Source organism: Peromyscus californicus, unplaced genomic scaffold (genome assembly GCF_007827085.1).
Source record: "Peromyscus californicus insignis strain IS unplaced genomic scaffold, ASM782708v3 Scaffold_5__1_contigs__length_169319896, whole genome shotgun sequence".
NCBI lineage: Eukaryota > Metazoa > Chordata > Mammalia > Rodentia > Cricetidae > Peromyscus > Peromyscus californicus.
Genome location: NW_026294573.1, coordinates 37,429,642 through 37,455,038, shown reverse-complemented (window position 1 = coordinate 37,455,038; position 25,397 = coordinate 37,429,642). Strand labels below are relative to the sequence as shown.

Sequence of the window (25,397 nt, the reverse complement as noted above, 5' to 3'; positions counted from 1 at the left end):
TGGTTATGGATCAGTAGGATGCATATAGTAAAAATAGCCATCCTGCCAAAAGCAATCTACAGATTCAATGCAGTCTGCATCAAAATTTCAACACAATTATTCACAGATCTTGAAAGCACAATTTTCAGCTTCATATGGAAACAAACAAACAAACAAACAAACCCCCAGGAGAACTAAAAAAATCATGAACAATACAAGAACTGCTAGAAGTATCACCATCCCCAATTTCAAAGTTGTATTCCAGAGCTACAGTAATAAAAATAGCATGGTATTGGCACAAAAACAGACACATTGATCAACAGAATAGAATTGAAGACCCAGACATAATCCACACACATATGAACATTTAATTTTTGATAAAGAAGCCATAAATACACACTAGAATGAAGACAGCATCTTAAACAAATGGTGTTGGTCTAACTGGATGTCTGCATGTAGAAGAATTCAGATAGATACATACTTATCACCCTGTACAAAACTCAACTCCAATTGGATCAAAGACCTCAACATAAAACCGGATACACTGAACCTGATAGAAGAGAAAGTGGGGAATAGCCTTGAACTCACTGGCACAGGAAAAGACTTTCTGAACAGAACATTGTTAACACAGGCACTAAGATCAACAACTAATAAATGTGACCCTATGAAACTGAAAAGCTGCTGCATGGCAAAGGACACCATCATTTAGACAAAACAGCAGTCTATAAAATGGGAAAAGATTTTACCAACTACACATGCAATAGAGGGCTAATATCCAAAATATATAAAGGACTCAAAAAAACTAGCTATCAAGAAAACAAATAACCCAGTTTAAAAATGGGGTACAGATCTAAATAGAAAACTCTCAAAAGAGGAAAATCACATGGCTGGGAAACATTTAAAGAAATGTTCAGCACCCTTAGTCATCAGGGAAATGCAAATCCAAACTACTTTGAGATTTCATCCTATACCTGTCAGAATGGCTAAGGTCAATAACACACGTGACAGTTAATGTGATGAAGAGGTGCAGTAGCGGGAACACTCATCCATTGCTGGTGTTAGTAAACACTTGTATGGCCCCTATGGAAATCATTGTGGCTATTCCTCAAGAAGATGGGAATTGATCTAACCTCAAGATCCAGCCTTATGCCAGGCTGTGGTGGTGGTGCACGCCTTTAGTCCCAGCACTTGAGAGGCAGAGGCAGGTGGTTCTCTGTGAATTCCAAGCCAACCTGGTTTACAGAGTGAGTTCCAGGACAGCCAGGGCTACACAGTGAAACTGTCTCAAAAAAAACAAAAAAGAAAAGAAAAGAAAAAAAGATCCAGCCTTATACCACTTTTGGGCATATACCCAAAGGATGCTAATTCCTAATGCAGAGACACTTGCTCAATTATGTTCATTGCTGCTCTATTCATAATAGCCAGAAATTGGAAACAACCTAGATGTCCCTCAACAGAAGAATGGATAAAGAAATGTGGTACATGTACACAATGGAATATTACTTAGCCATTAAGAAAATGAATTAATCAAATTCAGAGATAAATGGATGGAACTAGAAAAAAATCATCCAGAATGAGCTAATCCAGACCTAGAAAGAGAAATATGGTATGTATTCGCTTATATGTGGATGGTAGCTATTAAGTAAATGATAACCAAGCTACAATCCATAGAACCATGGAGATTAGATAGAGAGTAAGGGACTAGGGGGACAGATATTTCTCATTAGGAAAGTGAAATAGATTAGTTATGGCTGGGTGAGGGGAGGCTGGAATAGGAAGATTAAGTGCAGAGGGGGAAGGAAGAGAGGGGCAAGGGAGGGAATATGGAAAGAGACAGCTAAGTAATATTGAGGAGTAATATACAATAGATACTTCCTAAAATATATACATACACAAGAAGGTGATCTAACTTAAATTGCCAAATAATTAGGGAGACAGAACCCCAACTGGCCATCTCTTGTCACCAAATGAAGCTTCAAGTCACAGGATTGGGTCACATGTAATTGAGTTGTTGGCCAAAGGGACCTGTCTTAGGGTTTCTATTGCTGTGAAGAGACACCATGACCACGGCAACTCTTATAAAGAAAACATTTCATTGAGGGTGGCAGCTTACAGTTTCAGAGATTCAGTCCATTATGATCATGAAGGGGAGCATGGCGGCATACAGGCAGACGTGGTGCTGGAGCTGAGAATCCTACATCTTGACTCAGAGGCAACAAGAAATCAACTGACTGTCACACTGAATGAAGCTTGAGAAAAAGACCTCAAAGCCTGTCTCCACAGTGACACACTTCCTCCAACAAGGCCACACCTCCTAATAGTGCCATTCCCTTTAGGGGCCATTTTCTTTCAAACCACCACAGGATCCCATGGGAATCCTCAAACAACTCAGGCTGTTGCCAAGGCTATAGATTGCTCTCCACAAACTGACAGCAGGGCCCTATTGCTGAAGACAGCGTCTACACAACTCACTGAACATGGAGAAGTCGAGCTGGTGCCTACATACTGCCTTTATGCCTATTATATTAGTATCTTTGGAACTGGAAGTTACTCTGTATGCTGCTAAAAGAAAAACATAGACATTAACCCAGTCACAAACCCTTGGATCAACAATGGGGCGTGCCTGCAAGATATGCTACTACAATGGTGGCATAAAGCTTGTGGGTGTAACCAACCTGTATCTGATTTGACTTAAGGTCTACTCCACGAGATGGAACCCATACCTGACACTGCGTGGGTGACCAAGAACCAGAGAGTAGATAGCTCAAGGACCTAGGGGAAAACCAAACACTACTATTCTTTTAAAAAAAAAAAAAAAAAAAAAAAAAAGGAACAATAAAATGACTTCTAATGACATTCTGCTGTGCTCTGTGGATCTGTGCCTTGCTCATCCATCATCAAAGAATCTTCCTTCTGTAGCAGATGGCAACAAATACAAAGACCCACAGCCAGACATTATTCAGAGAATGAAAGACCTTGGAACACTTAGCCCTAAATGGAATGTTTCCATCAAATCCTTCCTTCCAGGACTCAGGGAAGGGGAGGCATAAAGAGTGTAAGACCCAGAGGGAATGGAGGACTCCAAGAAAACAAGACCCACTAAATCGACATGTTCAAAGTTCATATGAACTCAGAGAAACTGAGGCAGTATGCACAGGGTCTGCAAGGGTCTGCACCAGGTCTTCTTTGAATATATTATGGCTTCTGGTTTAGTGTTTTTATGGGGTTCTTGAATGTGTAAACAAGTAGATCTGTTTCTTGTGCCTTCTCTTGGACTCTTCCTTCTGTTCGTTTGTTTTGTCCAATTCCAATGTGTTAGTTTTTGTTTTATCTTATTATTATCATCCCTTAGAAGCCTGTTTCATGATTTATTTTTATGTGCATTGATGTTCTGTCTGCATGTATGCCTGTGTGAAGGTGTCAGATCTCTTAGAAGTGGAGTTACAGAGGAGGAGGAGGAGTTGTCTCAGGTCTAAAGCAAACCCCATGTAAGCTGCCATGTGGGTGCTGGGAATGGAATCTGGGTCCTCTTAAAGAGGAGCCAGCGCTTTTAACCTCTGAGCCATCTCTCTAGCCCCTAGAAACCTGTTTATTTTCTAATGAGAGACCGAAAGGGAGTGGATCCAGAGGGGAGGAGCAAGGAGGGGAGAGGGAACTGGGAGGGCGAGGGAGGGGAAACTATAATCGGGATATGTTATGTGAGGGGAAAAAAAATCTATTTTCAATAAAAGGGAAAAAAACTTCAGGAAGGTAGCATCAGGCACACAGAAAAAGCATTATGCATCATGACTAAATAGGATTCATTTCAAGAAAGCAAGAATGGTTTAACATAGAAAAATCAATGTTAGAAAAGGAACCAAAAAAATGGCATGGTACACTCAATATATTCACAAAAAGTTTTGCAAAATCCAGCTTTCATTTCTCAAAAAAAAAAAAAAAAAAAAAAACAGAAAAAGAAAAAGAAGAAAAAGAAAAACAAACCAGGGGATAAACTAAGAATAGGGGAGAATTTCTGTTACCAGATAAAAGTATCATACTTAATGATAGAAATTTGAATTTCTTCCTCCAAGAGCAGTACGTCTACTCTGAAAGGCATTGTGATTGAGCCAGGAGTGAGTGGTAGCACATGCTTTTAATCCTTCTCAGCACTCAGCAGCAGAGGCAGGTGGATCTCTGTGAGTTTCAGGCTAGCCTGGTCTATATATAGGGAGTATCAGGCCTTCCAAGTTACATGGTGAGACCCTGTCTTTCAAAAAAGGACATTGTGACTGGAAAGGAAGAAGTAAAATGGGTTTATAGAAATTGCAGGTTCTCTCTCTCTCTCTCTCTCTCCACACACACACATATACATGTACATATATTCATTTATCTATGTATTTATTTTTGGATAGGGTCTCATGTACCCCAGGCAGGCCCTACTGTTGTGTATCTGATTATGACCCTGAACTTCTGATAATCAGGCCTCTACTTCCCAGGTGATGGGTGCCACCATGCCCAGTTCATACAAAAGTATATTTCTGTGTACTAGTAATGAATAATCCAAAAATGAGGTGACATGCCATTTAAAATTATGAAATGCCAAGGAATTAAACAGATTTGCACAAGATGTCTGAGAAGTGTGGTTGAATGAAGTTAAGAGTTTAGTCAGTGAAGACATCTGTATGTTAATATCTAGTAAGTGGTTCTCAACCTTCTTAAAGCTGTGACCTTCTTTTTTTTTTTTTAAAGATTTATTTATTATGTATACAGTGTTCTTCCTGCATGTATGTCTGCAGGTCAGAAGAGGGCACCAGATCTCATTATAGATGGTTGTGAGCCACCATGTGGTTGCTGGGAATTGAACTCAGGACCTCTGGAAGAGCAGTCAGTGCTCTTAACCTCTGAGCCATCTCTCCAGTCCAAAGCTGTGACCTTTAATACAGTTCCTCATGTTGTGGCAACCTCCAACCATAAAATTATTTCATTGCTACTTCATAACTGTAATTTTGCTACTGTTATGAATCATAGTGTAAATATCTGTGTTTTCTAAGGGTCTCAGGCGACCCCTGTAAAAAAGGGTTGTGACTCACAGGTTGAGAAACACTCATCTAGAGGCAGTTTTCCTGTTCTGTTACACTTACCCAGCTCCTTGAAACAAAATAAACTTGATTTTCTTTCCTCAAAAAATATTTCAAATACTAGTACTTCAAAAATCAGGTTGAGAAACACTCATCTAGAGGCAGTTTTCCTGTTCTGTTACACTTACTCAGCTCCCTGAAACAAAATAAACTTGATTTTCTTTCCTCAAAAAATATTTGAAATATTAGTAATTCAAAAATTAATCTACAAAGTTAGCACAATCCTAAGAAAATTCAAAGTTCTAGCTGAATATTTGCAGAAATAAGATTTTTCTGAACTTTCTATGAAATGCAGAGAGATCCAAAATAACTCAGTCTTCAGAAAGGAAGTTGTAGCACTACCACCTTCCTTGATTTCAGAACTCATGATTGTAAGCCAAGGAGGAATTAAAGGATAGACATATGTGTGGAATGACAGGAAGTGTGGGCTGAGAGAGTAGGTCTACATTTATGTTTGTTTGAAGTATCTGAAGTCAAGTCTTTAAGAGGCACAGTTATGTCTGTCTGACAGGATACTTAGGCATGGGATCCTTTGTCTAACGGTTGCTCTGGACTTCCTGTCTACTGGGACCTGCCTTATTAGCATTTTCCCATGGTGTCGTTGCAGTGCGGATGGGGAAGTGAAGCACTGTGTGATCTACAGCACCGCTCGAGGATACGGCTTCGCAGAACCCTACAACCTGTACAGCTCGCTGAAGGAGCTAGTGCTCCATTACCAGCAGACATCCCTGGTTCAGCACAATGACTCCCTCAACGTCAGGCTCGCCTACCCTGTCCATGCACAGATGCCCTCGCTCTGCAGATAAGCAGAGTGGGAAAAGACATGGCTCTCCAGCATTTTTTTCCTATGGTTTTAATTAGACTACGATGAGGGCATTCTTTCTACGTAGACTGCTTGTTTTGCACAAGTGATTCTGTGAATGTGAAATGGAGAGGCCGAGCAGTAGCTGGCCCGGATTTAGGGATAAATGAGGGGCCCAGGGTCTCTGGAGTCAGCTGTGCTGCTGCACTGTTGAAGCTGGAAGCAGATACTGGTTTCATGGGGGGTTTGCTTTGTTGTCAGGCACCTTGAACAGAACAGTTAGACTTGTTGTAGGTGGGAGTGGGGGTTTATTTGGAAGCCTCTGAAGAGTCCATGTCCTCTTGTCTTCCACTCTGAGGATGCAGCAGGTCATGGTTCTGTTGGAGTTGTTTGGCTTTGATAGTCTCTCCCCACAGTAAGAAGCTAACTTTGGTTCTGTGGTAAGATGGGGTTTGGTTTGGGGGGAAAAAAGGCAACCAAAGGAAATAGGGAGGTATGGGATTTCATTTACAGAATCTAAACCAAGGAGGCAAAAGACCCCTTCAGTCGATGTTATTTCAATTTTACAACCATAATTTAGGCTTCAGCGTCTTACCATCTCCTCCCTCTAACGCACTACGTTCGTGAACCAGCAAAGCAACATTGCCAGACAAGGTCTAAGGGGAGAAGGTGACACTTACTAGCTGAATGTACACTTCTGTACCAAAACTTGAAAGTAAGAAAACTAGAAGCTTGAGTTTTAACAAACACTAAAATTGGTCAGTGTGTTTCCTTTTTCCCTGGCCTTGTTTCTGAGATGAAGAATAGAATTGTTTTGTGGGGATAGTGAGCTTTGAGTCATGTTTAAGTTGGTGCTTGTGTGGTGTTTCCTTAGCCTAAAGAATGATGTTTGAAACCTTTGTAACTTAGTTTTATGAGTAAAGAAAAGGTGCAATCCAGTGCTTTTAGGTGGCTTGATATACCAAATAATGATAGAGAACATCATTGTTGTGTGCTTCTCCAAGTGTAAAAAGCCTTGCCAAAACTGTACAAGAATTAATTTGCCTTCATCTCCCCTTCCTTTTCTGGATAGGGTTTAGGGAGCCATAGGTAAAGAACTCAGTGGTCAGAGACGTCAGTAAATCACATGCACATGGGCTCTTGTGTCCAGGGTGAAAGGCCCATCACATTACATGTTCTTCCATAATGTGGTTGAAGCTTTTGCCAAGAGAGGGTATAGAGTGTTGAGTTTAGACTATCTGGGGAAAAAGAATCTACAAGCTTTCCTATTTGCCTTTTTTGTGAGCCTGCCATTAAGGCAGTGTGCAAAGCCTCTCCTCATGCTTCAGTGGCTGTGATTTTAGGCCAGGAATCTTCTGCTCCATGTGGTTTAGGCTTTCCAGCTGAGTGAAGTTCATTAGGTAGAGGGCAGGCATCTATTCCTGGCTTCACACTCATTTAACAAAGAGTCCAGCTGCTTCAGAGCCAGTCCTGGAGCCCTAACAGGCACAGTGTGACTCAGCTACTTGAGCCTAGTGACATGCAGGCAGGCATTCTAGTTGAACAAGATGAGCAGCCCATACCTGGGTCTTGGCTCATAAGATCAAATTTGAGAGCCAAAATAAAGGCGAACATAACTTTCCCTGAGCATTTACTTCAGTGACGTTGTCTAGAATGAATTACAGTAGAGAGATCAAAATTTTTGGAAAAGTGTTTGTCACAGTAAGGATAGGAAGGGGCATGTCATTGCTGTTGACTTTTCCTTGTTCATGCTCCAGTATGGAATGAGAGAAAATTGACCTCCCTCAGCCACTATTCAAGGCTCTGCCTTTTCAAGATTGCCAGCTCGAAATCTTGCTCAGTTTACCAGGTAATGCCAGATTGGCATACCTATGTGACTTTGTACCTGATGGAATTTGCTGAAGCAGTTACATGCTCAAGATTGGGTGCAATCTCCTATCTGGCACCAAAGTTCTAGTAGGCCCTGGATGCTTTTTTTGTTTTGTTTTGTGTTTTGGCTTTTCAAGACAGGGTTTCTCTGTGTAGCTTTGGTGCCTGTCCTGGATCTCTCTCTCTGTAGACCAGGCTGGCCTCAAACTCACAGAGGTCCGCCTGGCTCTGCTTCCCGAGTGCTGGGATTAAAGGCATGTGCTACCACCGCCTGGCACTCTGGATGCTCCCCCCCTTCCAAGTTAAGTCAAAATGGAATATAATATACAACTGTAGTACTGAATAATGTCATTACTTTGTAGGGCAGACACGCAGGATATGCAGGAGACAGAAAGCAGCATCTTAGCATCTACACTTGGGCTGAACTGGGAGAAAGGCTGTTGTTCAGTCCTATATTCCTTCCCTTTAAGTGATCCGCTTTGTGGGATCTAAGACCAGGGATCATTTAGTAAATTGGAAGGTATCTTTCTCTGACCAGTTGCCACAGGATTTACTTGGTCCTGATCTGTGGAAAAGGCGTAAGTACTAGTCTCCTAACAGCTGCCTGGTGTCTGGGGGAGTCAGCATGCTGCTATTGCTCCATGGCTCAGAAGCAGGTCTCGGTCTTCTAAGTCTAGCTTGTTCTATCCCATCATCTGGGCCCTGGGACTGTATTATCTCTTTTGGCATCTTAACTGCAGTTTGACTGAAGCAAAAGGTAAAGAGACAGATTAACTAACCAGAGGGGCAGATCAGCCAGCCCCCAACATTAAAGCAGCTTTTGGTTGGCTAGCTACACTTGTCTTTTATAACTAAACAATGCTGTTTATACCTGGCATTGTTCAAGCATAGGTAGATTGCCTATGTTCTTGTCACAGCTCCATCCACAGATAAAGACATTCTATGCTCCACTCCTCCCTAAGACATAGGATCTCAACATTTACTTCAGACTCCTTGAGCCACTGTGGCGTCTACCGTGTTTCTCATCTTGCTGCAAGGTACCAGCTCCAAGCATTCTCCTGAGCTAAAAAAAAATTGTATCTGAGCAATTTCTGGTTTCTAGGATGATCTCTGTTGCCATTTAGGACCCCAGAATAGATCTCTGAGATTTCCATGGCATCATAACCCAGAGGGTCTGTGCTTGGCCCTTTGCTGCCAACTGCTCAGTTTTGACTTAGCTCTAGTCATTTGTGACAACCAGCCTTGTTTCTTTACAAATCCTCGCATGTAACTTTGGTACCCTGTTGTTTCTTGTGAAAAATCTATTCTGTTGTCTTTGATGTAATAAAAAAATTCATGTAGTTTATGTAAAAGTACCTGACTCAGAAGGAAGCCAATTGTGTCTTGTGTTGGGACAATTCATAATGTAGTTCCTAGACCACGTTTGCAAATGGTTATTGTCACCAAATGTGTTCGGACATTGCTGTGCAGTTGTGGGGAAGGGGTGGGGGGCAAGGTGAAGTGAGAACACTGTTGTTTTTTTTTGTTTTGTTTTGTACCTTCTCCAAGACTGGGATGGTCTGGCTGACTTGCTCCAGATGCAATAAAAATATTGCAATGAAACACCTTTCTGTCTTCTTGGCATGGAGGGCGGTGGGCTTGGGGCAGGGTAGGGAGGACAGCAAGTGGTCCTGCAGTCTTGGAGGCTGAACTGAGACCACTAGAGGTTCTCCCTCCTGTGAGAGGGAATCAACACTTAACAAATCCTATCTAAACAAGACACAAACAAACTCAATACTAACTGAAAATGTTAAACCTGAGAGCCATTTCCTCCCCTTAACACCCATTCCTAATAAGTGCATTTTATTGGTTCTCATGCCCAGAAATAAGCTTTTTTCTCATTCTACTCTGGGGTAGGAGAAATGGACTTGTCCTCGTGTCCGTCTCTAAGGCACTTGATCCACATGCCTTGGCCAGGGAACGTCTATATCTTTTGTTCATTTCTCCCCTGCTGTGTCCTAAGTACAAGGCATGTTTAATCCCAAGATAGTCAAAATTACCTCCTTCCCACCCCTCTTTGGAAATCTGCACTAGGACATAGTGTTTCATGGGCATTTGGACAGCAGAGAAAATACAAGGTTGAATATCATCAGTTCCCTTATTGCCCCACCCCAGACCTACAAACCTGCCTATAACCACATCATTCCCCTCCTTTCTGTTCAGTTACAATAGGTAGCCCTCCAAACAATGCTATTCTTCATATCTATTTTGGATTTTATTTCCTCTCACCTCTGGAATCTTTTTACTCAGTTTTTCTAAGAGGGATCATCCCTATTTTATACTTAAAACGGCTGGGTACATAGCACTGGAGAGATGGTTGCTCTTCCAGAGGACCCAAGTTCAGTTCCCAGCACCCACACAGCAGCTCACAAACATCTGCAATTCCAGTTCCAGAGGATCTGACACCCTCTCTGGCTTCTACAATACTGCATGCATGTGGTGCATAGATATACAAGCAAGAAACACACCCATACATGTAAACTAATTTTACAAAACAAAAATGAGTGTCCTCATGCTACTCTGAAATTCTATTCATACCTTTCCCTTATCATTTTTCTTCACAGCAAGTGACCTCAATGTCTTATTTCCTCACCCGAAATTTCCCTATAGGTTATTACTACTCAAAACTGTGCCCTTTGAAGTGTTAACCATTTGTTTTCCTCATGAAAACTCATCCACTCCACTATAAGCCATTCACCTAGTTTTTTTCTGTCATGTTTCAGCTAGAGAGCTTTTCTAGTGTCCTCACCTTAGGACTCTTTATCTAAATTTTGCCTCCATCAGCAAATTTACCTACCATATCTAGACCAATACATTTCTCTTGCCCAGATCTCCATTGTAAGATTGAATGTAGCATGGAATGCAGGGTGTGGTGGTCTGAATGAGAATGGCCCCCATAGGCTCATGTCTGAATACCAGGTCTCCAGTTGATGGAACTGTTTTGGAAGGACAAGAAGGTGTGGGCTTTGAGGTTTCAAGACTCCTGCCATACCTGGTATTCCTTCTCTTTGCCTTCTGCTTGAAGTTTAAGATGTGAGCTCTCAGCTCTGCCTGCTGCCATGGTGGGGTTTGTTATTGTTAGGGTCTGTGTAGCTCTGGCTATCCTGGAGCTATGTAGACCAGGCTGGCCTGGAACTCCAGTGATCCTCCTGCTTCTGCCACCCAACTGCCGCCAGGATTAACAGTATGTACCACCATGCCTGGTGGGTCTAGGTTCTGATTAAAGATCTCATTCCCTATTTTAATTTTCTTTTGTACTGGTTGTGTCTACTCAGTGTTGTGAGTCTTTTGGGTTTCCTTTCTTATTTCATTCTGTATGTTCTCTGGGCGATCCTTATCTTACGTAGGTTTAATTATCATAATATCTTGTGAGAGTTCCTTGGTGTTGACAGGTTTGTGCACTAGTCCCTGGCTCATGTGAACCACTGCAACCTGTCTAGACTACAGCCAGAGACTAGAACAAACATGATACTACTTCTGAAGTTGCCTTTGAGAAACTCCTCACACACAGTAGTGTTCTAAAAGGGAGTACTACTGTACTTGAGTTGATGCCTTTGTTTTTACATCACAAGATGCTTGGTGGCTATGCGTCCTCCCATTCACTTCCAACCTTCTAGGACTGTTTCCAGAAAACTGCAAGTGCTTCCTTCCTCCCATCTACCCCCCTCATCTGTGCTATGGTGCTTCTGACAAGATCCTGACATGAGACAATCACCACCTCTTCAGCTATCTTGTGATCTTCCAGGCTATAGCCCGTGACCTGTTTTCAGTACCCAGTGCACTAGCCCAGCCTCTGCAGCTAATACATAACGGGAGTTACAGAACTATCAGAAGTGAATAGGGAAGGCATCCCATATGGCCCAGATATCTCTTGGAGCCACCAAGTCTTCCAGCCTTGACACATCAAGCCTGGTTCCCTGTCCTGTGATACTACTATAACTCTAATCACAGCACCTGGTGTACTTAACAGAAGTAAACCACATGTAACTCTAGCTGCTAGCATGATAGCTTTTATGTAGAAAGACTTCAGTTCATGTTGTATAGGAACCTGTCATTGTCAATCTAATTTTGGGTAGTCACGATTCGTCTTCCCCATGCAGAATGAAAAAGCTGCAAGCTGCAGTGGGCTGAAGTACTGACTTTGGTCTCCAAGTCTCTTCAGAGGAAGGCATTAGATCATGGGGCAGGGGCAGGTAGCTTAACCATCAGTTCAGGAATTTTGTAACTCTTCTGGCCTCGACACACCAAGCCTGGTTCCTCTTACCTACCCTTGGGTACCATGCATTTCCCCCTGTTTCTTCCCTGCCCCCTCCCCAACACTACCCACAAGTACAGTTCTAATCATTAAGGGTTACTTACTGGCTGCAATATTTACTAGCAGAAGTCCCAGCCCACAGCCGGAGTGGTCTGTCACTAAACAGGCAATGGCTCTCACCTCTGTTGTCTCAGCACTGCCACTATACCTCCTGTTCTGAAGCTCTTTCCTCTCTTGGATCTTGTGTGTTACTGACTGGACTCTGGACTGTTTTCACACCAGACAATTCGACCACTGAGCTTTACCTTCCAACCCCCTTCATGTTGCTGTGCCCAGGGGTGTCACTGTTGATAAAATGTAGCTCTCATTTCCATCTATTTTATTATCTTCTGGATACCCCATATATACCTCAAAGTGAATACATCCAAAGTCAAACTCATCACTTCCTTAAACTTTTTCTTGTTTACTGGTGAAGACACAAAGTTAGAAGATAAATACAGGTTCTAGAGTCAGAGACCTGAGTGCTAATCCCAGCTCTGCCCAAACTGTATTGCCCAGGGCAGAAAAGCTCACTTCCTTATCAAGAGATCGGGAATGTTAGAGGACACAAGTCCTCATTTAGTGCTCTATTACCTACAGAATCTCAGGGCTGGCCGCTGCTTTGTTCCTTGTGTACACTGACGGCCATACAGAAAGATGGTAAACCACAGTCTGTCTTTAAACTATCAAACCTTGTTCCACTGAGTTCTCTTGGGTTCCTGGAACATAGCAGGTATATTGTGTATACTACATTCTGGCCATTCTTTATTGAGCCACTCCCTACTCTCAGAAAAACTTACTATCCAGCACCCATTTATGTCTGAGCTCAGATATTTCATGATCTGAGAAATGAAGCTGGATTGGGTTCTCTCCCTGCAAGTAAGAACTTAGTCATTATAATCCCAGTAGCAAGAGGCCCCAAACCTAGAGTCCTGTGGATCAGGACCAACAGAAAGAAGCAAACCCAGGCCGAGATGGTTTCCAGGAGGGTGTATTACACAGGTGAGTGCAAGGAAAGCAAGCCCAACTGCTACGTTTGCTTTAGAAGCTCATCTGATGCCAGGGCCAAGTCTGGATGTTTTTGCTGGCCCCTAGGTTCTTGGTTTCTCCAGAGCAGGTTGGGCCCAGTTTCTGGGCTGAGGGGGTAGGCTCTGCATGGAATGTCCTGCCTCCTGTCGCCTGAGGCATCAGGAACTTCCATGATGCTCAGGACTGGCTCCTCTTTCTCCATTTGTTCACATTCAGACTCCCATAGCCAGTTTTGGCTGGGGACCTCATGAAGTGGATAGGTCAGCCCAGGGACACTAGGTGACTGTGGCTTCTCCTGCTCAGGAGACAGGTTCTTAGGAAGAGTTGGAGCTGTGGCTTCCAAATCTTGGGAGTTAGCTGGTTCTCCTGTCCTTGTTATCTTCTTGTTTAGGGATGCCCTGTCTGGACCTTCAATAAGGAATTTCCAGGACCATGTACCTGGCTTTCCAGAGGTGGAGGTGGCAGAGCAACTGGTAGGGGTAAGTTCTGAAGATCTGGGACAAAGTGCTGCTAGTGCCTGTGTGTGGAGGTGCTGGGCCTTCCAGCAGCCTTCAGAGGGGGTGGGGCTGGTGGGCCCAGACCTATTCAGGCTGGGGGCTTCCAAGGAACTGGTAGTTTCCTCAAAGGCTTGTGGCCTCCAGAGCCTCCTCTGGGAGAGCCCGGGAACTTCTATTCGGGGGGAACCTAGTGTGTCCCCTGTCAATAGGCTCGAGAGTACAGGAGCCTGGTTCTTTAGATCCCTGTGTAAGAGAGCGTCCTCATTCCTATCCTCTCCTGAACCTTTAGGGGGTAGATTCTTGCCTGCTTCTGGTTGGGGGACCAGTCTTGGCTCTTGTGTGGCCTGGCTGTTCTCAGGCTCCTCATCAGTGTCATCTTCTGAGGAGTCTACTTCCCGGATAGCTTCTTGTTTTTGCAGTGACTCTCGGCGTTCAGCTCGATCCTGCCGGAGGGTCCCAAGGGCCCGTGAAGGAGCAGGCTGCAGCACCCCTTTTCCTGGAAGTGGCCCTTTCCCAGATAGCACACTTCTGGTTCCAACTACCTCCAGAGGGCTGGCTTCCCTGGGTGGCAGCTCCTTCTTCAGCTCACCATGGGGCAGGTCAAGACTATGCTTGCGGGAAGGGGCTAACTTCTTCTCAGAAGCTGCCAGTGCAGCTGCCAGCTTCTCAGCAGACTGCACCCTTTTAAGCAGTGGAGAGCGGGGTGGCTCTGCACTCTTGGGTCGTGAGAGCTGCCTACCTAGTGGAGGAGACAAGTGAAGTTTGGTAGGAAAAGTCTGGGCTCCGTGTCCAGACAAAGGCGATGGGGAACGCTGAGGCGAAGCTGCTGCTGCTGGTGGAGAAGGGGTGTGGGCCAATGGGGACAGTGGGATGCTGCCCGCTGACTTGCGCCGTGGAGAGCGGTACTGGCGTTGGAGCTTGGGTGCCAGACCATGGAGGGAGCTGGGCCGTGTATGTCCAGAGCCAGCAGGGGAACTGGGCACACTGGAGCTGGGAGAGCTGCTCTGCGATGAATTCCCTCCCACTTTGGATAGACGCATGGATGGATGGAAAGACAAACAGAAAACAGCACATCAGTGTTAGTTGTTAGAAGTGACTTAGTGGCAAGGCAGAACTTAGACCTAGAATGCCCTGGAACTGTCTACTTTATACTACTGGTCCACTTAATCTACCCCCTCCCCCACCCCAAGACATCAACTCTTCCCAAGACTTCTGGATCTTCAAGGGTGGGCTCAGAGAGATTTATTAGAGTGGGGCCTATGGGAAGCAGAGGGCCAGGTTCCTTCCTATTCCCCAAGGGGTGGTTTCTGATCTGCAGGGAGGCCCCTGTACCTGAGTGCACAGCATCAGGGGCTCCCCGGTAGCCCTGAGGAGGAGATCGGGGAGAGAGGCTGTGGCTGTGTGTGGGAGAGCCCGGACCACTCTCTCCTGATGACAAGGAGCGGTTAAGGGAAGAAAGGCTGCGGCTGGTGTGCAGCAAGGAGGCTTGCTTGGTGATCTTCCGGAACAGGGAGCTTCTTTTTCTGCTGTAGAGGTAAGGGCAAGGCCGATTTGCACAGGGCACAGCATACTCTAGGCCCCAACAAATGTGCGCACCCAGGTTCTCAGGGTAGACCTCTGGGCCAAACCCGTCTCACCTTTCCTGCCCATCCTTGCCCCGGCTTCGTTTGCTCCTTCGGGCCATCTTAGCTTTGTAGCTGCCTTTCCGAGCTGGCCCCACTTTGATAGATGTATTCTCCAAGGGAGTTGTTGAAATTGATACCTTGTTTCCACTCTGGGAAGCCAAGCAGAGAACAGCAGGACACTGGCTAAGAGTGGTGGCTGTTTTCCTGTCTTGCCCTTACCTCTGCTGCACCACAACTCCAGCTATTACTCTTCAACACCAGCACGTACAGCTCAGCAAGTGCTATTTGCTCTCACAGGTTAGAAAATGGTTCCAAGTGGCACCCCAGAGTGGTTTAGGAATGGTGAGACAGAGCAGCACCTCTCCTCCTGTCCTGCTCATCAGTCTCACTTGCATTTAGAAGAGTCAACGGGCCTTGGCCAGCAAAGGCTACTTACATATGGAGAAAATCTCCTGTACTGCACATTCAAATTCTCCATGTCCCTACATCTGCCCTTAATGCTAGACGCATGTGTACCCGACACCCCCGCTCCCCTTACAGCTAGTCAAGGCTCACAAGTCTAGGGCCATACTCACACAGACAACATTTCCAGCACTAACCTTCAAGACCAGCTCCACCACTTCTGTATGGACCAGCCCATGCACAGGCTCACCATTGACATGGGTGATGAGGTCACCCTGACGAAGCCCTGCCTCACTGGCTGGACCGCCATCCTCCACATGCTGCCCCAGGAAGAGAAGAGTCTTTAATTTGGACCTTGGTTCAGCTGCTGTGACCCCTTGACCACCACCCTTTGGTTTCTGTGAATAATGTGGGCAGTGACCAAAGAAAGGGCAGACAGGCTCTGCTAACAGGAAGGTGGGAGAAACAAAGCTGGAGGACACCAGCTCTGCCTGGCCAGACATACCCACACCATGTGGTGTACAGTGTAGACGTCTGAGTCACCCATGTAGACACGAATGGCCCTCAGGGTGAAGCCATACTTCTTGCCAGCTCGGTGGATGATGATGGGAGGCCTCAAGCTGCCAAGAGCTGGCAAGAAGTCCCTGCTTGGAGAAGAGTCCCTGGAGGATGGATTAGATGACTGGGAATGCGGGGACATGGGGCTGGCCAATGGTGAGCAGGTGTGGTGTTCTGGAGGAGAAACCAAGACTTAGTGATCACAGATCTTGATCTGGCCATGATCCCAGCCACTCCAAGTCATGGGCAGAGTTAAGGCTAAGCAATATCTTCCCTGCAGGACTTGATTCACAAAGCATCCTTACCTGGATAGAACTTTTTGAGCTCTTGTTGGAGTGCAGGTGAATGGTGCAGCTAGCACTTATGTGTGTATAATGGACCATGTAGGCACATCATAAGCATTTAAACATCACGGTTATATTGTGAGCTCATTATTTATATCCACTTAACATTTTTTTTTTTTTTTTCAAGACAGGGTTTCTCTGTGTAAATTTGGAGTCTGTCCTAGAACTCACTCTGTAGACCAGGCTGGCCTCGAACTCACAGAGATCCGCCTGGCTCTGCCTCCCGAGTGCTGGGATTAAAGGCGTGCGCCACCGTGGCTCCACTTAACATTTTAAAAAATGATTTATTTTTGTTTTATCTGAATTGGTGTTTGCCTGCATGTATATCTGTGTAAGGGTGTTGGATCCCCTGGAACTGGAGTTACAGACAGTTGTGAGCTGCTATGTAGGTGCTGGGAATTTAACCATCTCTCCAACCCCATATATCCACATTTTAAAAATGAAGAAATTAGGGCTTAAGAGTGTCAGACAAGATATTTAATTCAAGGTCAAGAGCCTTCAGCATTGATGATTTGAATTATTAGCTTTTTGTCCCAAAGCCTATAGCTCTTCTGCCACTATAGTCCTGCCCTCTGGTGCACATGCATGGACATCACAGACATCAGCACGGGTCTTCGGAGACCTCTACTTGCATGGTAAGGAGGCAGTCAGTCTCTCAGACACCTACTTGCGCACACATACACCTGCTGCATAGAGACTCATGCAGACCTCCAGCTTCCAATGTCCATCCTATGAGTTTTCTCTTAGTTCCCTGGTGGCCTTACCTGAAGGAATGAGGAGGGAAAGAGCTGTAGCTGAAGCAGACTTGATTACTTTGTTGACAGGGCGAGTGGTGCGCTTCTCTACAGAGTCCCCAGAGAGCAGCCGGTGACGGGCCCTGCGCACAGCTAGGTCACTGATGGCTTTGGCTGCAGCTTCCTCAGCCAGCTGCGGGGTCCCATGGCCTCGTGTCTCCATGGCTGTGGGTCCAAGTGAATAATGAGACCTGCAATGTAGCTAAGCCTCCCTCCCTGGTATATTCCAGCCTATGCCTTTCACCATCCTCTGGGCCACACCTGCACAAGACCCACTGCTTTGGCCAGGAGGCTCCTCATTCAGCTTCAGCTGCCTCTCCAGTGGTTGTTCAGTGATAGGCCCAGATGACCCCTCTCCAGATGGGGGTGTGAGGACCCATATACCCTCCTGTTGTTGCCTCCGAGGGGTGCCACTGGTCTCCTCAGGGCAACGAGGCACATCTGGGAAGCCTGAACAACGGTGTCGCACTGTCATCGGAGGACTTGAATCACTCTCTGTGTGGGACGACTCAGACACAGACAACCGCTTCCGTAATCTGAGAAACACAGGGCTTAGGTACTATAGGGTAAAGTAGCCCAGGTTGCCTCCCTCTCCTGCCTCTGCTGAGACTACCTTAGGGGCACAGTTATAGTCACAGACCTTTTCGTACATTTTGCCAGACTTCCCTGGCAAATGTCATTTAACTACCAACACCTACCCCTCCAGCTTCTGATGTTTACAACCGAGGCATGACTTATCTACCCACCCTGGTGAGCCCTGGGTGCTTACATCTCAGGAGAACCAATCACCCAGCTGCGGTCTCTGCCCTTCAGCCCTGCCAAGCCATCTGAGCGATCTTCCTTCTCCTCACTCAGGCTGCGCTTGGTTGGGGGTGGTGTCCGGCGTTCCTCAAGCAGGGAAAGCCGTTCCATGCTACTGTAAACCTATAAGCACAGGAGACCCGTGGGATGGCTCTGACAGCTGTACCTTCCAAGGAACAAAGGGTCTCCTTGGGATCTGACAGCAAGGGATTTGAGGGGACCCCTCCCCGCTTTATACCCTCCTCCATTCAAGTTGCTCATTTGCAGAAACTGTTCTGCTGGCCTGATTCTGGCAGGGACTAGGGGCTCCTGCTTTATGTAACCCTAGTCCTCTGAGCTCTTTTTTTTTTTTTTCCCCGAGACAGGGTTTTTAGAACCTGTCCTGGAACTCACTCTGTAGCCCAGGTTGGCCTTGAACTCACAAAGATTCACCTGCCTCTGCCTCCCGAGTGCTGGGATTAAAGGCATGCACCACCACCGCCCAGCCTCTCTGATCTGTTTTTCTGGCAGTGGTTCTATCAAAATTCCTTAAGCCTGCCCTAGGTATGTCCCTCGACAGGCTCTCTTCTCCCAATCCCCCAGCAGCCTGGGCTTCCTTAGTCACACCTTGCTGAACCTTGGAGAGCAGGAAGAAAACTGGCGGATCTCAAGGCAGCCATCCTCACTCACTTCCTCTTCATCCTCAGAGTCTACATGGTGGTATCGTTCTGAACGGGCTAGACCAAATACACAGTTTAATTAACTTCAGCACCCTTGTTGGCACCATCCTGGTGGCAGTAGGGCCCTGAGCAGTTGCTCCTGACCAAGGGATGCACAGGCATTTCCTGGTAAATATGGTTCATGCTTCACTTTACCCCCCCCCCCCCCCCCCCCCAGCAAGTCTTACTGTCAAAGTAGCTGGTGTCATCCTCTGACTCCAGCTGAGGTATAAACTCAGCCTTTTGGCGAAGGAGTCCTGTCCAGTCCAGTCCCGTGAAGAACGGGTGCTGCTTCACTTCACAGGCACTACCTGAGACAGAGAGGGCCGGGGACAAGATCAACTGCATGGAGTACAAGTAATCGAGTCAGAGTTTCAGGATCAAGAGGGGCTTTCCACTGAACCTTAGGGTACACAGACTCAGCCTCCCTGCACCCTTTCCAAGTGGTGAGAAATAGGAGAAAAACCCAACTTACTTGTGCCCAGTCTTTCTAGGGGGTTCTGGTGAAGCAGTTTGGAAGTGAGGTCTTGAGCATCTGGGGGCAGTGCATCATCACCCTCAGGCCACACAATCTCATCTGAAGTATTATGGGTAAGAGAGAGGAAAAATTGTGGATAGAGTGGGGAAATGCAGAAAAAGAACAGGAAGGGAAAAAGCCAGGCTTAGAGCTCCTCAAAGCCTTGTCTGGAACCCCAGTTCCTAAAGTCCTAGAGGTTCCTCCTCTCCTAGGGGAATCTCACAGTTCCCAGAACATAGCTTGCTCCTTGATCCGGTGTGCACATTTTGAACAGTGACTTCCTGCTCCTGAAGCTCCAGCTCACTTGCCATTTTACTCTAGACTCAGAGCTCACACTCACAGATACAAGCACAGCACAGAACACCCATGACACAAGAATGACATGAACACAGAGAAAGCCCCAGGAGGACACAACACTCAAACAGACACATGCCTACCAGGGACACACACTTCAGAAAAAAGAGCTCAAGATCCTCCCAGCTGTATGCATATAACCCGACTCCACACTGATCCAGGGTGACAGTACCTACCACTGATCACTTGCCCAAAGAGCTCCTCCGGAGTGTCTCCAAAGAAAGGGACGCAACCCACCAGGAACTCATACAGGATTATGCCCATGGCCCACCAGTCCACTGGCTTCCCATAGCCTTGACGCAGGATCACCTCAGGTGCTATGTATTCCGGGGTCCCGCATACCTGAGCACAGAGAAGGCAGGCTGGCTCAGTATCCTGAGACAGCTTGCTGGCATGACAGTAGGGGATGTTCCTTCTGAATAAAGAGGCAGCTTACCTTAACTCATAATAATAAACAGTACTGAGAGCAATTCCAGGGAACCAGAGTTAAAGCTCTTGGTCAGGAGGGTTTCTGCATTTCCTAATTAATCAAAACCTCTAATTCTAGCCTGAAACCATTACTCTCTAAACTTTTTCTTTTGGAGCTGGTCCTAAGAGTTGGTTCCTGCCCCCAGAACAGAACCTACCAATCAATCATCTGTGGCTATCACACCTGAAATACCAAGTCAGAAAACATCAATGGGCTGCTCTTGAGAAAATGGCACAGCATTCAGTGGAAGTGGGGAGCTGTGTTCCAAGAATGCACCCCAGGAGAGCTGTGCCTCAGGCTGATCTCACATGAAGATGCATTAATAGTGAAGACAGCTATTTCATCCAAATCCCAGGGAAAATTTTATAGCCATTTTCTCAGGGCTCATCCTGTTTTCCAAATGTGCTATCTATTTCAATGCTTCCCTGAAACTAAAGGCAAAAACGTGGAATACCCATGGTAATACTCAGGCACAGATTATAAGCAAGTAACTCCAAGAACTTATTCTGAGGCCTGAATTTCAACCCCCAAGGTTTTCCCCATGCTTCTTACCTGCTTGTCTAGGAACTCCCGAGCATCCTTTTCAATGTGGCCCTCATACAAGTTGGTTGTCAAACTCATGAGGCCAATTTTAGAAAGTCCAAAGTCAGTGAGTTTGATGTGCCCCATGGATGTAATCAGAAGGCTGTGAGACCACAGAAAAAAACCATGGAGTTATGTCCCAGTTGTCCCTTAGCACTGGTTTAGTATTAGCCTCTGCAGGGCACCAGGGACACAAATGGGGCTAGGCAGCTATAACCAGCAGCCCTGGCCTTGTGAGCACCGTTTCCCGTCCCTCCTTGCAACTCCATCTCTGTGTTGTTCCCTTGTACCTGGACAGGTACTGCCAGAGAGACTTCCTCCAGGCTGAGACCAGCCGTCCCAAAGAAGCTGCTGTAGTCATTAACAACCCCGCTGTAAGCCAAGGGACTCACAGTAGCCATCTCAGGGAAAAGGAAAACAGATGAAATCTTTTTCCATGCCCTTGATTTGGGAAAAACTAGAAACCAGAGACTGCTTTAAATACTTTGCCTGAGCCATTCTACTTGATGGTAAGAGCTTCACCCTGCCACCCTCTATTCTAGTGATTCCCCAATTATTATCCCTGGTCCCCACTTCTTTATTTTTTCGAGACAGGGTTTCCCTGTGTAGCCCTGGTTGTCCTGGAACTTGCCCTGTAGACCAGGCTGGCCTCGAACTCACAGAGATCCGTCTGCCTCTGCCTCGTGAGTGCTGGGATTAAAGGCATGTACCACTATCGCCCAGCTTGGTTCCAATTTCTTTAATTGGATCGGTGTCAGCTGTCCAGGCCACAAACTCAAACTATTCCAAATGAAGTCAGGTTTCCTACCTGGTTCATCATATGAGTAAGAAACATGTTCAGTGAGCTCCTGAGTTCTGTGATAAGTGTCTCCAAACTGTTCTGGAACTGAGGATGCAGTCCAGTGGAGGAGTATCTCACTATCATGAATGAGACCTTGGTTTTGATCCACAGCACCAAAGGAGGAAGAAGGCGGGGGGACTGTTTCTAGAATACTCAGCACAGCAAATGTGCTGTTTTCATTTCAGAAGGAAGGAATCTGAGACTCAAAACTTTAATAAAAAGACTGATTCAGTTAACAAGCATTGACTGGCCATCTATGGGTCTGCATAATATCAAAGCTATTTTCTTCCTTTTTCTTTTTTTTTTTTTTTCCGAGACAGGGTTTCTCTGTGTAATTTTGGTGCCTGTCCTGGATCTGGCTCTGTAGACCAGGCTGGCCTCGAACTCACAGAGTGCCGCCTGGCTCTGCCTCCCGAGTGCTGGGATTAAAGGTGTGCACCACCACCGCCCAGCCCAAAGCTATTATATATAGTCATTATTAGATGTGCTGATTCTTTTGTTCTGCTTGGTTTCTTCTGTTTCCTAGTAGCCATTCTAAGATAATCCAAGCATATTGTGTTTGTCCCACTTAGGAAGAGACTTAAGAGGAAGACCTGAACAATAAAAATAGACAGTGGGCATACTTGTCAGGCTTGAGGTCACGGTGCACAATGCCGTAGTTGTGTAAGTATTCCAAAGCCAGCACAGTTTCTGCAAAGTACAGACGCACCATGTCCACAGGCAGGGCCCCAATGTTCTTCAGCAGAGTGGCACAGTCTCCCCCTGCAAAAAGCCCAGGCTATCATGAAGAGAGGCCATCGTGTTCCAGTACTCTGTTCCAGCCAGTTCTCAAGGCTTAGCAGTACTTAAGGAGATAGCCTCACAGAATAGCCTAATGTTGGATCCTGTGACTCTAGCCTTTCTGCTACTAGTGTGGGTGGGAGATAGGTAGTAGGAAGCAGGAAATGGATTAGACTATTAGGTGGCAGAAGGAAGGAATCCAGGCCTTCATACTTTCATAATGACTTGCAGGTATAAGACTAAGTTTTCTAGGATGGGAATACTGTATTCAACAAATGCATCTGCTAAATCATTGATGTTTGTTCACTTATTTCCTTCTTTTCTGACTAAAGTGACATGTAAACCTCCAGCAAATAGCCACTGAAGAAAAAGCATGGCTTTGTTCAGGTTCAGCTTTAAGTCTTAGGGAAAATGTTTGTAGCTGTACAGAGGGAGGGGGTCCAAGGAAGGGCTACTGCAAAGCTGCTGCCTGCCCCTCTCCAGAGCTCTGCCCATGTTATTCTACTAGTCTATTCCCAGAGTACTGGACTAGGTTTAGGGATGACCCTTTATCAAGTCATCAGCAGGGGCGATCTTGCAGAGCCCCACTTTGGGCTTCTATGGCTGCTAGCTAAAGCCTCTGCCCCTGTCTGCACAAACTTTGGGGAGGAGACTCTCTAGCTGCTGTGTTACTGCATCTGTCCACTTTTCTCCTGTGAAGCTATGTGCTCACTGTGGCCAGTGGTCTGAGTTCCTAAGCAGAAATCGGTAACAAAGAGGTCTTTGGAGCCTGAAGCTTTGCTACTCTACAAAGAAGCTGATCCTTATTTAGGCCGGAGGCTCCGAGTACATTTGGACTTCCACACAGGCCATGCTCCCCCAGTACCTTCAACATATTCCATCACCATGCACAAGTGACGCTTGGTCTCAAAGGAGCAGAACATGCTGACCACAAAGGGGTTTTCAGCGAACGTCAGTATGTCGCGCTCCACAAATGCCTGCTGGATCTGGTTCCGTAGGATCAAGTTCTGCTTATTAATCTTCTTCATAGCAAAGCGCTGCCGAGTGGACTTGTGCCGCACCAGAAAGACAGCCCTGGGGAAGACAGGCAGCCCAGCCCAGCACCCAGGGTCTCTTAGCACCTCAACTGTACATTCCATAACCCCAAACTGCTTCTTCATCCCACATAGGTGCACAAAACAACAAAACTCTTGGGGATATGCCTACTACTAAGAAGAATCTAGGCTTCTGGCCCAATTAATGCTTCCATTTCCTGGCAGAGCAGGTCCAGAGGACCCAGCTCGATGTTTCCAGAACTCAGAGGAATGCTACCAAGACAGGTGGGAATCCTGCCTGGGCAAAGAACCAAAGTTCAGATGCCAGAGAAAGCTGAACTCTTGATATTCCAGGAGAATTCAAAGAGGGAATGGGTCCACATTGGGGCATCTTTTGCCCAGGGGATTGGGTATCATACACTTTCAGGAAGAAGAGACCAAGGGCTGATTCAGCTCTAGTCCTGGCCACAATCTGACCCATGCCTTTACCCATAGGCGCCATTGCTGATGAGCTTAATGGTTTCAAAGTCCTCTTCAGAGGGGGTCTTTTTATTTGGCAGAGATGCCCCACGACCCTAGAAGACAAAGAAAAAGGAAGGAAGCAGGTATGATCTTCAGAGCACATATGCTTGGGGAAGCTGTGTGTATACCCAGTCTCAGCTGGGTACATGCAGGTCTTGCCTATTCTTTCCTAGGAACCATATGACTTTTCATTGATGGTAGCACCAACTTCCTATCCCTTCAGATGTTCCTTTAAAAAAAAAAAGACTTATTTATTGTTATTCTATGTGTATGAATTTTTGCTCACATCTATGTATGTGTGACTGGTGTCTGTGGAGGTCAGAGGAGGGCATTGGATCTCCTGGAACTAGAGTTACAGTTGGTTGTGAGTCACCAATGTGGGTGCTGGGAATTAAACCCGGGTCCTCTGGAAGAGCTAGTACTCTTAACCGCTGAGCCATCTCTCCAGTCCCCAGATGTTCTTTTTTTTTTTTTTTGGTTTTTCGAGACAGGGTTTCTCTGTGTAGTTTTGGTGCCTTTCCTGGAACTCACTTGGTAGCCCAGACTGGCCTCGAACTCACAGAGATCCGCCTGGCTCTGCCTCCCGAGTGCTGGGATTAAAGGCGTGCGCCACCACCGCCCAGCTCCCAGATGTTCTTTTAAAGCAAACTTATAGGGCTTCACAGAGCTCAGTCTCCAAGACTGCAGCAGTAGCTCAGGATCTTTACCTCAACGGAATCATCTGTCTCCGGAGTATCAGGACTGTCATAGCTGCTCAATTGGGCCATTTCTAGAAACACAGCAAGGACACCAGAGAAAATTGCAGAGCAGTGATAGGCATTTCAGCAATACCCTCAGATCATACAACAGGTACACGTGGGGTAAGTATTAATACTGTATCAGTCTGAAATGTAAACCTAGTCCTGTGGCTCTATCATCAATAAAGCACAGATTTTAGACAGGGAAATAAGTCAAGTGCCATTATTCTACTATTTCTAGAAGTTCAGTGCCATTTACAAGGCCTGGCACAGTCTAGAAAAGCTTCTCTCAAACAAGGCCTAATGGAGGCTTCTACCTGTACCCATCCTTCAGGACAAGACTACTTATTGGGGCAGGGAAGCAAGCAGACAGGGCAGAACAGCCACAAAGCAGGATAGGGAAGTCCAAAGTTCATGCAGGGGCTCATCGTGAAGTGCAGAGGAACAGAGCTAAACTCTACAGCAGAATGGACAAGCCCTAAACAGGAAGGCTTGTAAGGTGGTCAACAGGAAAGAGAAGTATGGAGAAGGGTGATCATTTTTTAAAATGTTGATTATGATCCTTCCTTGTTGACCTTGTTTGATCTGAGGATCTAAATCCAACCTAGCTGGGCCCAAGGGAAGCCTGTCTAGGACACAGCAGGCAAATATGCACAGTGATTCCAAAGGAAAGGCCATGTAATGGCAGAGATCACAGAGTGTCTCCTGTAGAC

General features: G+C 46.0%; 2 protein-coding genes across 17 annotated transcripts in view; one reads left to right on the top strand and one right to left on the bottom strand.

Annotated features, from left to right (window-relative positions):
- The window catches only part of Pik3r3 (phosphoinositide-3-kinase regulatory subunit 3), an 88,412-nt gene extending 79,043 nt beyond the window's left edge, over positions 1-9,369 (top strand). For all 4 annotated transcript variants that reach the window (XM_052715928.1, XM_052715929.1, XM_052715932.1 and 1 more), the window contains one exon: positions 5,704-9,369. In XM_052715928.1, coding sequence (XP_052571888.1) covers positions 5,704-5,902 — 199 coding nt within the window. In that variant the 3' untranslated portion in view covers positions 5,903-9,369. The remainder of the gene's footprint in view (positions 1-5,703) is intronic.
- A 3,706-nt stretch (positions 9,370-13,075) lies between these two features.
- Positions 13,076-25,397, bottom strand: part of Mast2 (microtubule associated serine/threonine kinase 2) — a 176,464-nt gene continuing 164,142 nt past the window's right edge. For 11 of the 13 annotated variants that reach the window (XM_052715918.1, XM_052715908.1, XM_052715914.1 and 8 more), the window contains 17 exons: positions 24,655-24,716; positions 23,915-24,000; positions 23,257-23,465; positions 22,235-22,373; positions 20,741-20,873; positions 19,896-20,061; positions 19,324-19,425; positions 19,037-19,159; positions 18,757-18,866; positions 18,119-18,273; positions 17,611-17,885; positions 17,320-17,514; positions 16,159-16,385; positions 15,851-15,973; positions 15,264-15,400; positions 14,959-15,152; positions 13,076-14,650 (listed from right to left, as the gene is read on the bottom strand). In XM_052715918.1, the coding sequence (XP_052571878.1) occupies positions 13,131-14,650; positions 14,959-15,152; positions 15,264-15,400; positions 15,851-15,973; positions 16,159-16,385; positions 17,320-17,514; positions 17,611-17,885; positions 18,119-18,273; positions 18,757-18,866; positions 19,037-19,159; positions 19,324-19,425; positions 19,896-20,061; positions 20,741-20,873; positions 22,235-22,373; positions 23,257-23,465; positions 23,915-24,000; positions 24,655-24,716 (3,956 nt within the window). In that variant the 3' untranslated portion in view covers positions 13,076-13,130. The remainder of the gene's footprint in view (positions 14,651-14,958; positions 15,153-15,263; positions 15,401-15,850; positions 15,974-16,158; positions 16,386-17,319; positions 17,515-17,610; positions 17,886-18,118; positions 18,274-18,756; positions 18,867-19,036; positions 19,160-19,323; positions 19,426-19,895; positions 20,062-20,740; positions 20,874-22,234; positions 22,374-23,256; positions 23,466-23,914; positions 24,001-24,654; positions 24,717-25,397) is intronic. The other 2 variants (XM_052715917.1, XM_052715909.1) reach the window with 1 other exon arrangement.